At 34.3% G+C, this 14,076-nt stretch overlaps 1 protein-coding gene across 4 annotated transcripts in view; it reads left to right on the top strand.

The window, feature by feature from the left end:
- Positions 1-14,076, top strand: part of ADAMTS20 (ADAM metallopeptidase with thrombospondin type 1 motif 20) — a 162,665-nt gene that overhangs the window by 113,868 nt on the left and 34,721 nt on the right. For all 4 annotated transcript variants that reach the window (XM_072798274.1, XM_072798277.1, XM_072798276.1 and 1 more), the window contains one exon: positions 7,753-7,920. In XM_072798274.1, the coding sequence (XP_072654375.1) occupies positions 7,753-7,920 (168 nt within the window). The remainder of the gene's footprint in view (positions 1-7,752; positions 7,921-14,076) is intronic.

Below are 14,076 nucleotides of genomic sequence, written 5' to 3' on the forward strand. Positions count from 1 at the left end.
AACTTGAAATGGTAAATCCTGTTATTCTGCTGGCACTTGATTTTAAGAATTTTGTAAATGTTACCGTAGTAATGCCTTAAAATTCAATATTTTTTTAAAAGGTATGCTTTAGTTATTTTCTGATCTTTTTACCTTTTTATGGTCTGCCCACTCTGAATAGTTTTCTACTTTGTTCCATCCAGGAGGCAGATGCTCATGATTCTGGATGTAGGCTCCCAGGGGACAAGAGTGGGATTTTCATCAGGGAATGTGCCATATGGTCTTACAAAAGTAACTATGTCCCAGTTGTTGTGATTTGTATAAAGACATTAAGAAAAAGTAAACATACAATAATGGCCCCAAGAGAATTATTAAAATTAGTTAAAATATATTATTTTTATATTGATGATAACATTTTTTTCCTGTTGCCCTATAATTGCAAAGATTTATGTTACTCAATGAGTCGATAAAAATTCTAAACAGGAACTCTTTAGATGAGTTCCACTTGCTAAACAGATTTTATAAAAAAATTGAAAATGTTAATTACCCCTTTATACTACATATAAGTATCCTATTAGAAAGCTAAGATAAATTACAAGACTTGAACTAATAGTTTTTCCTATTTTTTTTTGCTACAGATAATGTTTACATTTTTAATTGGAATTACATACACTATTTCATATAGCAAATTAACCTGAGTTCAGTGACATTGGCGAGTTTGTAGTGATTGTTCATCAAATCTTACTATTGAAGAAAACTAATCCAATAATTGAATATTTTAGTTATCTTTCACAGGTGTGATTTTTCCTTCTGATTTTTTAATATTTTGTGTGTAGAAAATAATTTTGTGTGACAAGTGAAAATTTCTGTAAAGAACTTGCATTAATTATTGCAACTTTGCTTCAGGTTTTATATTTGAAAGTGAAAATATCACAAAATTTTTCCAAAGTTTTAATTTAGAAAATATTAACAAATATAACAAATTATCTTTAAATAGTATTTCCAATTGAATTAACCTATTTACATATGAGATAATCCTATTAGCTTAGAACTATAATTCATGGTATATATAAATATATATACATATAGACTATATATATTTAGAAGTAACATTTTATAACATGAAGTAAAAATTAAAATATTATAATTAGCACAATGACTTGAATATAATGAAAGTTTGCTAGGTATGTTTGCTAATAATATATTTCTTTGTCTTTTAAGTTGGGACTCAAAACATTTTTGCAAATGAATCTGACTTAAAAAATTTTAAATGTCTGAAGTTGTAAATTTTAAATTAGAGGAAATGCAACAGAGTATGAACTCTTTCAGTAGTGATTATTTTTAATACCAAATGCTGTCTTGGTTTATTAAAGCTGCATAGTCAAAGACTATAACAGGTTAAAAGAATTTTCAAACCCCATTTAACTTTAAAACTCTAAGTATAATCTTTCAGGAAATACTATGAAAAGGGTCCCTGTTGATAGATTTAGTATCTTACTTTTTAGTGCACATATGCATTGAATTAAAGGAACAGCAGTACTATTTTGCAGAGTTGACATCCTACTCTTAATATGCATATTTTGTCATTTTTTGTTTAAATGCAGGAATATCCTATTCTAGGATAGTTGGCCTATTTATTCTATGTTAATGGAATATTTACTTCTTTAATAACTGAGGAGAATTCAATTTAAAAGTGTTCCACCAATGTGAGGAATGCCCCTAATTACAGAATAATTGTATAAAACTCATATCTAAGGTTTTACTATAATTGGGTTCTTCTCCTAGATATGTAGATGTTACTGGCTTGCTGAAGATTTCAAAAACCATGCTGTTCCTGGGGTTGAAGATGTAGCCTCTTTATTTTATTTAGAGAATGTTACAGACTTCTTAAAAATCAAAAAGAATAGATAAAGCATACATGCATGAATGCATACACACAAGTATTTTATTCCACAAAATATCTAATTTATGGTCTATCTTGATCTGAAGCTCTATCATTTCTTTATTATATCATTTCATAGATAAATCTTGTTTAGTGATAGTGTTATAAAGACATTTAGCATATGATCACCAAAACATTAAAAAAATTCTCTTGCAAAATAGCTATGGTTAAAACTTTTTATTAAAAAAATTTCACTTTACTACAGAACCATAGTATAGTCAGTTTTGAAAAAAAGATCAAAACAAAGATAAGTAATACATGTCCCTATGTTGAGAAGTTCATTGATTCTTTTGGAATTGTCACTTGAGGCTAAGGAAAACACAGCTAATTCTCTCAAATTATTTCAAGAGACACTCCAATACCTGATTATATTTTAGCTATTATTGAGTTTAAATCAAAACCACTCCATTTAATACATTATAATTTGATGCTTCTTCAGTTGCACTTGATGGAAGTGATTTCCTAATTTGTAATAAAGCATATTTGGATTTAGATTTTTAATGTGTAATGATTGCATTTCTGTGTTTAGCTCTTCTTAAAAAGACTGTGTGAACACTTTTGTCACCTGGTAGTAAGCTTTCCTTGGTTGTCTGAGGAAATTAGTTAATAACCTGACATACAATGAACAATTGGATAGATATGACAACCAGCCATATGGTTGTGAATTTTTACATTTTCAGCAGATAACTAACAGATGATGTGATATCTAGAAATAAAGAAAAAATTCACTTCACCTAATTTTTTCCAGTTTTGAGATATAATTGACATACAGCACTGTATAAGCTTAAGGTATACAGCATAATGGTTTGACTTATATTAGGAAATGATCATTGCTGTAAGTTTGGTTAGCATCCATCCACTCATATAGATACAATAAAAAAAAATCATTATGATCTTTTAGAATTTACTCTCAATAATTTCCTAAATATATTATGACAATGTGAACTATAGTCGTCATGCTAAATATTACATCCCTAGTCCTTATGAAGTTTGTACCTTTGATCACCTTTCTCCAATTCCCTCTTAACCTCCCCTACCTCTGGTGACCAGTAATATGATCTGTGAGTTCATTGTTGTTATTGTTTTTAAGACTCCACATATAAGTGAGAGCCTACAGTATTTATCTTTCTCTGACTTATTTCACGTATCATAGTGCTCCAAGTTTCATCCATGTTGCAAATAGCAGGATTTTCTGCAATTTTATGGCAGAATAATATTCCATTGTATATTTATCTACTGCAGCTTCTTTATCCATTTATCCATTGATGAACCTAGGTTGTTTCTATGTCTTGGCTTTTTTAAGTATTGCTGCTATGAATGTAGGGATGCAGATATCTTTTCAAGTTTTGGTTTCATTTCCTTTGGATTAATTCTCAGGAGAAATGGCTGGGTCATATGGTAGTTTTATTTTTAATTTTTTAAGAATCCTCTGTACTATTTTCCATAGTGGTTGTATCAGTTTACAATCTCACCAGCAGTGCAAAAGAGTTCCCTTTCTCCACATCATCACCAGCATTAATTATCTCAATTTTTTGATGATGGTAATCCTGACAGGTGTGATGTGATATCTCATTGTGGCTTTGATTTGCATTTCCCAGATGATTAGTGATGTTGAGCACCTTTTCATGCACTGGATGGTGATGTTTTCCATTTCCTAGGACTGGAGCTAAATAAACTTCATTGCCCTATTTTGCTTAAAAATTTAAGTGTCTGGAATCAACATTTTTCACAAACTGTCAATTAATTCATTCTTCTGTAATATCTTTAACAAACTAATAGTCCATACCTTAAATATCAATAGTAATCTTATTCTGGAATTATGTACAACCTTAAAAACAAGAATAAACTTGTTCCAAAGTTAAGCATATTAGAATGATTAACTCCAAAATTCCATCTTGGAATTGAAAGTGCCATCCAACCTGCACAATTCTTGAGATTCTGTTGCATTTCTAAGGCTTGGAAATTCTACATTTGTTTCAAATGTTCTCTTTTCCTTAAGTAGACATTTGTCCTCACCTAATTTACAGGAATAGTCAGTTCAGGTTACTTGTATTTAATGTCACTACTTCTGAAGTAGATTGTATCCTCTATCTACTGTTCCATGGTACTCGTGAAAATACATCTCAGAATTTAAGACTATGTCAACTAAGGACAATAGTGGTGATTTTTAAGAATTCTTTTGACAAGAATGCTGGAAAATATACAGAGTTAATAAAATCTCACGGGAGTAGAATGGCATCAGGAATATTAAATAGAGAAAAACAAACAAAATCGCTGGGATACCAGAGAAAAGAATTGTAATGCTTGAGTACCCTATCAAGTGAGCTATTTTGTGGTATCTTTACAACTCAGCACGTATTGTGGTTTGAGAGAAAGAGGGTAGGATTTCACTGGTTATTTACTTTATGACTACCTCATTCCAGCTAAAACATAATTCTTTGCATGTTCTCTTTTACTTAAATCCTCACATGGAATTCATCAGACATAAGATAATGTTTTTACTCCTCTTCAAAGTTTGAGGAATGAAAGCTCTACTTTAAAAGTGTGACCAAGCACAATTTATTTTGCAGTTCTGTAATTTTGTACTTTTTGTCTATCTTTCCTAGAGAAGCCTTGTGTTTATAAGCCAATAAATATATTTCAAGGAATTTAAAATGTTTTAATAAATTACTTTCGAGTTTAACAAAAACAAATAAGAATTGCTTACACTAAGTATCAACATCAATTAATCAGCCAATATTTATTGTCCCTGCCATTTTGTGGGTGATATGAGTAATCTCTAAAAGGTCCTTGACCTCCAGAAGTCTGGGTAGATAAAGCATGTGACAAAAGCAGATAATGATGAAGTGCTAAAAACCAGTGAGATTCAGAAGAGTTCAGAGGAGTGAAAGATTGATATGTATTTACCTTAGACATGGGACTGACTTAAAGCTTTAAGGATAAGTCACATTTAGAAAGCACCAGGAGAAGTGATTGGTTGAGGTAAAAGGAAATAACATGAATTAGGCACTCTTGAGTGAATACATTATGCCTAAGTAGAACAAAGCTGCATGTTGAAAAGTAACAGAATATAAGGTCAGAAAGGTATGTTGACTGAAATTTAGTGGCTCAAAAAAACCAAGAATATCAATTTTGACTATTTTTGAAGATAATAAAGAGCTATTGTTATTTTTTTAAACAATTTTATTTAATCATGAGACACACAGAGAGAGGTAGAGACACAGGCAGAGGGAGAAGCAGGCTCCGTGCAGGGAGCCCGATGTGAGACTCAATCCTGGGTCTCCAGGATCCTGAGCCAGATGCCCCAGCTTTTGTCATTTTTTGAGCAAAAATATTTAAAACTACATTTAATAATAGTTTTGGTTAAAGATTAGAATAATAAAGAAGAGAAAAGATGATCTTGAGTTAGAGTAGGAGACACTATCGAGTCTTGTGAAAAATAATCTTGACTTTGATAGTATACTGCAAGTACACTATCACTGTATGAGTTTACATTCCATTTGTAGATACTGCTCATAGCAGAAATATATTGCTGAATTCTAAAGAAGAATCTTCAGTGTCCCCTCTTATATTACATAGTTTTGTAAGTGAATTGGTCATTCTTATCAGAAATATCAATAATTTACTGCATACTTATGGTGTGATTCTTGGACTCTTGATTCTTGGCACTGTCAGAACCTGAGAATTTTACAAAACAGACATGTGGTCAATGTCCAAATAAGGATATTAAACAAATATATGACTGTAGATCTTTTCCATCAACAAGCCTACTTCTTCAAAACTGAGTTTCTTTTTTTTTTCAAACTGAGTTTAAATATCACTTTCTCCTTGAGAACTTATCAAACATCCCAGAAAGGAATGGCTACTTTTCAGAATTTCTTAAATACATAATTTTTATTGTATTATTTTCATGGCCTTTATGTCTTGTGTTTTTCATTATCTTATTGGGCTTAATATTATCTAAGATCCACTTTGGTATTGTTCATTTAATCAATGGCACATGCTGGAAAATTATAGATTATAAGCACTTTGAGAATAAACCAAGGGCAAAAGCAAGAGATGTTTAATGAGTCTGTGTCTGCAACTCTTGGTTTATGGTAGAAATGCAATAATATTCACAGAATGAATAAGATACTAAATATTTTTACATCTTCCATAAGACCAACTGTGTTGAGCTTAAATATTCACAGTAATGCTTATTTTTTAAAAAGGGCTACAAAGAAGAGTAATGAATATTCTTCTGTTTTAAAGATCATGAAGGTTAGAAAAAATAATTATACCTAAGGAGAATACCATTTTTTCCTTGTGTGAATATGTATATATATTTCTTGATGAATATAGGCTTGATACTCAATAATATGTGATGTCTTTGGTGTAAAACATGCCTTACTCTTTGAAAAATAGACAGTGAAGTCAAGAAACAGAAAAGTATCAAGTCAGGAGAATAGAGCATATAGGTAGATCCAAAAGAGAAGGTCAATAGGAAAGAATGTATACTCAGTACAAGTTACAAAGATCCCTTAGAGATTTTCACAGAATAAAGTATGTTCTAAGTGACATGTAAAGCTGTGTTAAAGATAACATTTTGGGTATGGTAATAAGTCTTAATAATCAAGGCCTTGTATTAAATTAATTGGCTACACAAATGAGATATAATATTGCAGATAATATAAAAAGATAAATGATCTCCCAATTATTTTTTGATTTAAAATATTTTAAGCATCTAATAGTCTGTATTAGAAAGTCTAACAGTCTTTGAACTAGTAGATAAAATGCATAATATATTATCTGATGTTCTCTGAACTCAGTATATGTTTCTAAATGAAACCATATGTGAACAGCTGTCTTAGAGGTATGAGAGGAGTTGTCTGGAATCCATGTCTTTGCTTAACTTTTCCCTGGTACATACATCATGCTGAAAATTGCCAACATCCTGAGACTACATAAAGGACAACAGTAGAAGAGGAAGCTAATATTTAGTGAGGATGCACCACATGTAATAGGTCCAGATTAGACCTTTCATATTCTTTATCTCATCTTCATAATGAACCTGTAATATTGGTGTTATTATCTCCATTTTGTACATGCAGAAACAGAATCTTGGACAGATGATGATATCTGCCTAGAATCACCCAAGTAGTAAGAGGTAGATCTGGTTTTCAATACCAGAGCCCAAGCTCTTTCCACTACATTGCACTGGCCTTACTTATTAAATGGCAGCTGGCTGAAAAATGAAGTCAAATTATTATTTCACCTATATCTTTACAGAGATTATATATATATATATTTTTTTTTCTTACTGAATATATTGGAGGGTTGATGGTACAGAGAGATATTTCCCCAGATTGATGAAAAAACAAAGCTGAACTGAATTGGACTTAAAAAAATAATTTTTTCCTTTCTCAATCCCTGCATTGAGAAATCATTGCATTTTTTTTAAACATCCAACATGTACTTTGAAGTAAGGGAAACATGGGATTAAAAATAGAATAGGTTGTGATCATATAAAATTAAAATTAAATGATTATGTGTGATAACAGAAGTTAGCTTTAACCTTAAAAGATCTAAAACATTTAGGTACCAGAAAAATGCTTGGTATACTGTAGACAATCAGTACTTTTTGTGGAATTAATGGATACCTTATGGCATCAACATCTTCTGATAGTCCAGGGCAGAAAGACAAATTATAAATTCTCTCTAGTGAAAAATATCAAAGTATATCTTAATGAAAACATCAAAGCAATGATGTTTTGATTGCTTTTTTAATATACATTTTGAAGATAAATTAGTCAAGATAAAATTAATCAAGTGCATTCATGTTTATTTTCTAGTGCTCAGCTTCTTGTGGTAAAGGTTTAAAGTACCGTGAGGTGCTTTGCATTGACCAGTTCCAAGGGAAATTAGAAGAAAAATATTGCAGTCATCTACAGAAACCTCGAACTCACAAAGCTTGTAGATCTGTCAGATGCCCTTCATGGAAAGCCAATAGATGGAAGGAGGTATGTGATCTATTTTATAATTATAAATGTATTTTTGCACTTACAAAGAAAAATCTCAATTCTCTGTCTCAATAATCATGACAGCTTTACTCCACTAAAGCGTGTTTTATTCTGTTACACATTTTTTTGCACCATGCTCTGAATTAATGTACAATGTTAACACAATTGCTAAGTCTATAGTTAAATAATGAATTGTTGGTTGATTTTTTTGTGACTGTAAACTTTACAAGAAATTCTGTTCCTGAATACCAGGGGTCTACTGATAATCATAATATTATTCCAGGTAGTCTAAAAGTAAAGTATAGATAATAAGATATTTAATAACTGCCATATTTCCACACCAAAGTCTTAGATTTGAGCTAAGGTTACATGTTGGAGAAGGGACTGGTAAGTTCTAGACAGCATCATAATTGGAGTTGTTTAAGAGTTAGGGACATGTCAGAACTAGGTAGCCTGGGCTAGTCTAAGGCTACAGTAGACACACTTGGAAAGACTCAGCAAAAAATGAAGCTGATATATACATGAGATCCAGACTGAGGACTCAGTTTATAAAAGGAGGGTGATTGATAGGTGCCCTGGCATACTCAGGGAAGAAAGCTCAAAATCTAAATGGAGAGTGGCATGCATTTGATCATGATTGTCAAGCAAAGACCAGCTTGGGAGTAGCAAAGAGGTAAAATCCCTGAATGAAGTTGGAAATGTCACTAGAAAAATTTCTGGGGGCCTGATTTCAGTGGGGTTAGGCCGTCTGGCTGCTTTCAGCAGTACCTCAGGGTGCTTAGCCATTTCTGAAAGGGCATAGTTCTGAGAATGGAAGAAAAAACCTCTCCTCTGCTGATGCAGATTCCTTGCTTTTGTGTGATGTTGGAGTGATGTCTATTAAAGACAGGGGTTCAGAGAGGATCTAGAAGAAGTGAGGTCCCCCTGAGTTCCTAAGTCACATTTACTCTGTGAGGTTAGAGCCTCAGTACAGGGCACCGACTTCTGAGTGGCACTGTCGGCCTGTCATTCATTGTTCCTGAATAAAATGCTTCCAAGTTGAGCATCTCAGGTTTCTTTGTAGAAGAGACAGACTCTGTCAAGTGTTCATAGGTTCAGAATAGTGCTTAGTATTTGACTGAAAACTGGGGGAAAACATGTTTGTTTTCATCCCCCCCCCACACACACACAAACATATATCATGAGCATTTGCTTTGACATTGAATTTTGGTAAAGTAATAAAATGATTTTTCACGCTTTAGCACAGGCCATGATTTCAAAGATTTCCCACAAACCTATTTTATTTCGTAAGTACCACCACTACATACTAAGTTGTTTAAGAAAAAAACACTGGATCATTCTGAAAGAAACACTGGATCATTCTTTCTCTCTTGACCCTGCAGTCAGTGACTCAACAAATTCTTCCAATTCTCCTTCAAAGTAACTCTTGAGTCTCCTTGCAGACACTCCAGTCTAGTTCATCACCTCTTCCCAGGTGGACAATGGCCTCCCTCTATGTCTTTTTGCCATTATTTATTTGCATAAAGTGTGAGCTCTAAAATAACTTAGATATCATTGTGTCTCTTATTATCTTCTGTGATTGACCATTGTCTTTACATGGTAAGTCTACAACCTAACCCGTGCCTACTTCTTCACCCTTGTCTCAGGCCACTGAATCTCAGGGACAATGGGTAACTTGTTCACTAAGCACCTAACTTCATATTCAGTTAAGTATTTCTTAACTTGAATATTGTAATTTAGTTGCCAAAAATACTTTCTAACTCTTAATTTATATATTTGTCATATTGTGGTTTGCTGAGTAAAATCAGGGTTTGCCTCACTTTATCTGGGCCCAGATGTTCCCAAATTATGGCAAAGTGCCTTTCCCATAAGGCTGAAATGCTGTAAAGTTAGTGAACCCAGCCTGTGGCAGAGACTTCTTAAATCTGACATCATCCAGGGACCATGGGGCGGTGTGGCGGGGGCCATCCGGCTTGTGGAAGAGGGAGAGAATTTTTGCATCTTGGCCATCAGGATTCCTGTTGATCCCCAGGATCCCCTTGCTGCTATGCAGCTGCTGCAGCTGCTGTGATCAGTTTTCATGAGGGATGCTTTCTGATCCTTGACCTCCAGCCCCACAGCAGTGAATCAATCATCAGTGCTAACAAATTGGCCTTGGCTTACCACCAAGTATAAAATGATATAAGACTCACTTAAGTGAGCATGTTTAAGAAGTTTCTAAGACATAGATATGAATATTCAAGGACTGTTAAAAAACACAGATGCTTTTGTACAGAGTCTGCTTTCTTCTCTTTGAGTTGGTTTTCCTTGTCATAGAAATTAGCTTCAGACACCCACACAGTCCTCAAATCTCTGCCAGAAACAAATGACCATTTGTGAAGCCGTTGGCTTTTGATTTATTCTATAAAAAGTACCCACATGAAGTTAACAATTGCAGGCTGTCACTGCACTACATATAATAATATATTCAACAGAAGTGTAATTTCAGAGGTAGTTACGAGATAATCACTGGTTGCTACGTTGTTCCGACGGTTTAAATTGTAACATTGCTTTAGTATGATCACCCACTATAAAATAATTTCATTTTATTACTATTTTACATTATACCTCAAATGGAAGGACTCATTTAGCAAATTGTGACCACAGAGGTGCTCAAATGAGTTTTGAAGTAGCGGTCTTCATTTGGTATTTGATATCATTTTTCCATGAAAGGATTTAGTAATGCATGTCAGTGACTGCTGCTAAACAGAAACAAGCATTGGTATACAGGGCCATTTATCCTCCGGCTCCAGCTGTATATCTTTAGAGGCAAAGTAAATACTGGAATCATTTAAAAAAGAATTCCCTCCACTTTCTGAAAGGCTTTTTGTTTGTTTGTTTCTTTTCCTTTTTTTTTTTTTTGAACATAATTTTACCTATTTGGAAATACTAGCTTTACTTGTATATTCAAGTTTTTAAGGCCAGCATGGTGCTCAAGTACTCATTGTCTCATGCTCCATCTACTTGGTTCAGTACCATCCAAATGTAATTTTTATGCTCAAGGGGGAAAAAAAAAAAAAGTCCTGCATTCTTGCCTCCTCTTGATCATGACACTTCTGTTGGACAACTTAGAAAGATAGCCTGAGGGATCTCACTCAACTCTGTTGAATCTAGAGTCATGTGATACCAACCATTTGCCTCGTTCCCCTTCTCTGAGACCCATCATTTTCTTTCTACAAGTTTAAGATCAGAGCTGGAACCAAAGGTGAGAGAAGTTCCAAAATCTCACAAATCTATTAGCTAATGTCTCCCAAAGCCCCCGAAAAAATTTTTTGAAACTCTATGCTAAGTGTTAGCATTTTAAGTGATTTTGTATTTCTCTAATTCCATATTTCCTATATTTCCAAAGTACATATGTCCATATTTATATATTTTCAGAAATTTCTGATATATACATATATTATCACTTATAACCTAGAAAGATAGTAAATCTTAATTGAGTTTCCGCAGCCACTGACCAAGAGCCCAGATCCTCTTCCTAAGTGATGTTTCTACCAGTGAAGATAGGCTAGAGCCCCAGGACAGGGAGAATGTCTTTTTTTGCTCTGGGGCTGAGTAAACTGTGCTTCTCAATCCCTTCTGGTTGGTGCCAACAATTCTGTTCTTACATTTCTATGCTGTCTGTTCACTCTCTTTGTTTCTCCTCTTTCTTGATACTTACGATGGCCTTTCTTTGAGTGGGCTGAGATTATTAACTCTCTGGTTTAAGGCATGTATCAAGAAACGTTTCAAGGCAGAAATAACTTTATCTCTGCCAGAAAAGTGAAGAAATGGGAAGAAGAGGGGAGCAATAAGGGACAGTTGCTTCCCGACCTTGTGCGGAGATGAGAAAGCAACAGCTATGGGGCCAAGTAGCTTATACAGGTCACAGACTAAAATTGTGTGGTGGGGGGGAAGCATTTGAACACAGGTGTATTTAAGCTCTCCTTACAATAGTTGCTGTCATAATTATTTCCTTATGATCATTATACATCAGCTTATCCTTATATTTCCTTAACAACCTATTGCCACTCTTACCAGGGCACCTAAAGTTAACAATTATAGATTGTCACTGCATCCCATGGTAATGCATTCAACAGAAATGTAATTTCATTTCTGTGTTGTATTGAATTCACTGCAAGCTTATGTCAAAAAAGTTTGTTGCCTAAGTATCAGATATATATGGATTTTACAGCTTATGGGAAAATAACAGTTTAGTTGATCATATACTAAATATGATGTAGTTGCTTAAATCACTAGCAACATATTAGGCTATGTTCATGATGGGTAGCATTCACATTTTTGGCACAGATCTTGGTCAGATTTTTGGAGCAGTGCCTATTCCAGGTCATGATCCCAGGGTCCTGGGATCGAGTCCCTCATCAGGCTCCCATGGGGAGTCTACTTCTCCCTCTGGGGCAGCCTGGGTGGCTCAGCAGTTTAGCGCCACCTTCATCCCAGGGTGTGATCTTGGAGACCGGGGATCCAGTCCCACGTCGGGCTCCCTGCATGGAGCCTGCTTCTCCCTCTGCCTGTGTGTCTGCCTCTCTCTGTGTGTCTCTCATGAATAAATAAATAAAATCTTAAAAAAAAAAAAAAAGAAAAGTCTTGACAAATTACCAAATCCCCTGAGAAGTATAATCAAATGGTTTCAACTATTCTATGTCTGTTCCACTGTGTCCTACTCCAAGTAGGAAAAGCCCTGATGATTAGAGGCTTAAATTCAAAGACATTTCTTCTTTACATAACAAAACTAGGTCACCGGTTTTAAGTTTGATTTAGTAGCTTTATAATGTCAGTGTGCTGGACTCGCATTTCTGTGATTTTATTGCTCAACTCCTATTGGTCATAAAATAGTCACCCCTTACAGCTTCATACTTTCTCACATGAAAGTGAATATGCATTTGTTTTGTGTTGGAAAGGGGGACAGATTCTGGACAATGGATAAATGTTTAAATAAGAATATTTCAGTTCAATATAGGTATTTGCTAACTTTAAAGTCACCCAAAAATGGAATGACTGCTTTCAGGATGTAGTCAAATGTACCCAGATTGAAGGTATGTAAGTATGGGTAGGTTTGATGGCTATTCATTTACTATTACTGTAAAAAGGAATTTCAAAATTGAAGAGAAACTGAAGTTACATATTCCTAGAGTATTTCCTAATTCCAAATGCTCTACTGTTGCTAATACTACTGCTACATTATTGACTCACTTGGATTAAACCATAGTTCCAAATAACTATGAGGAAATCAAAACCTAAATCTGTTAATAAGAACTAATAAATAATGCATCAAGAGAGAAGACTTCACTATTTGCATTTTAAATAATTTATGAAATAGCAGTTTGATGAACCTATTTTTGCAATGCATATTCTAACGGTTCTTTAAGCCTGCTCTACAGTAGCTAAAATAGCTACAGTACCCATGGATTGGCTAAAGTTCACCTTCTCCAATTCCGTTGTCAAGTCTTTCAAGTGCCAGTCCATGCAATGTTATAGTATATCACATATAAATAGGATATTTGGCTTATTTTTCCTGTCTAAATTAAACTATGCAGTGTTGATGAGTTAGTGCATTCAGTCGTTGTGTTGTACTTGTAATTATAGTTTTCATATTAGATATCTGGACTTTTAAAAAAGCTAATGTATAACATGCTTATAAGTATGTTCTATGAAGCTCTTAAATCAGGATGTATATTTTAGAGGTAGAGGTGTACCTTGAGAATTCATTCTAGAAGTCACTCAACCAAAGAGTGAGTTAATCATATCTTCACAGCATCCACCACCATAGGGGACCTGGCCTGGCAAAGGTTCTGCTTTGGAAATGTTGCATTTTGAGGTGCCTTTGACATATCTACATAGAAGACACATGAGATTTCTGTAAATACATAAAACATTCTTGTAAGCACATGCAAATGTAAATGCCAAGGTCAGAATTAGGATCAAGGCTGGAGAGAACAGATTTAGAAAATTGAAGAAATTGGGCAGCCCCAGTGGCGCAGTGGTTTGGCACCGCCTGCAGCCTGGGGTGTGATCCTGGAGACCCGGGATCGAGTCCCGCATCGGGCTCCCTGCATGGAGCCTGCTTCTCCCTCTGCCTGTGTCTCGGCCTCTCTCTCTCTGTGTCTATGAATAAAT

The sequence above is a fragment of the Canis lupus genome, chromosome 25 (genome assembly GCF_048164855.1).
Source record: "Canis lupus baileyi chromosome 25, mCanLup2.hap1, whole genome shotgun sequence".
NCBI classification, from domain to species: Eukaryota; Metazoa; Chordata; class Mammalia; order Carnivora; family Canidae; genus Canis; species Canis lupus.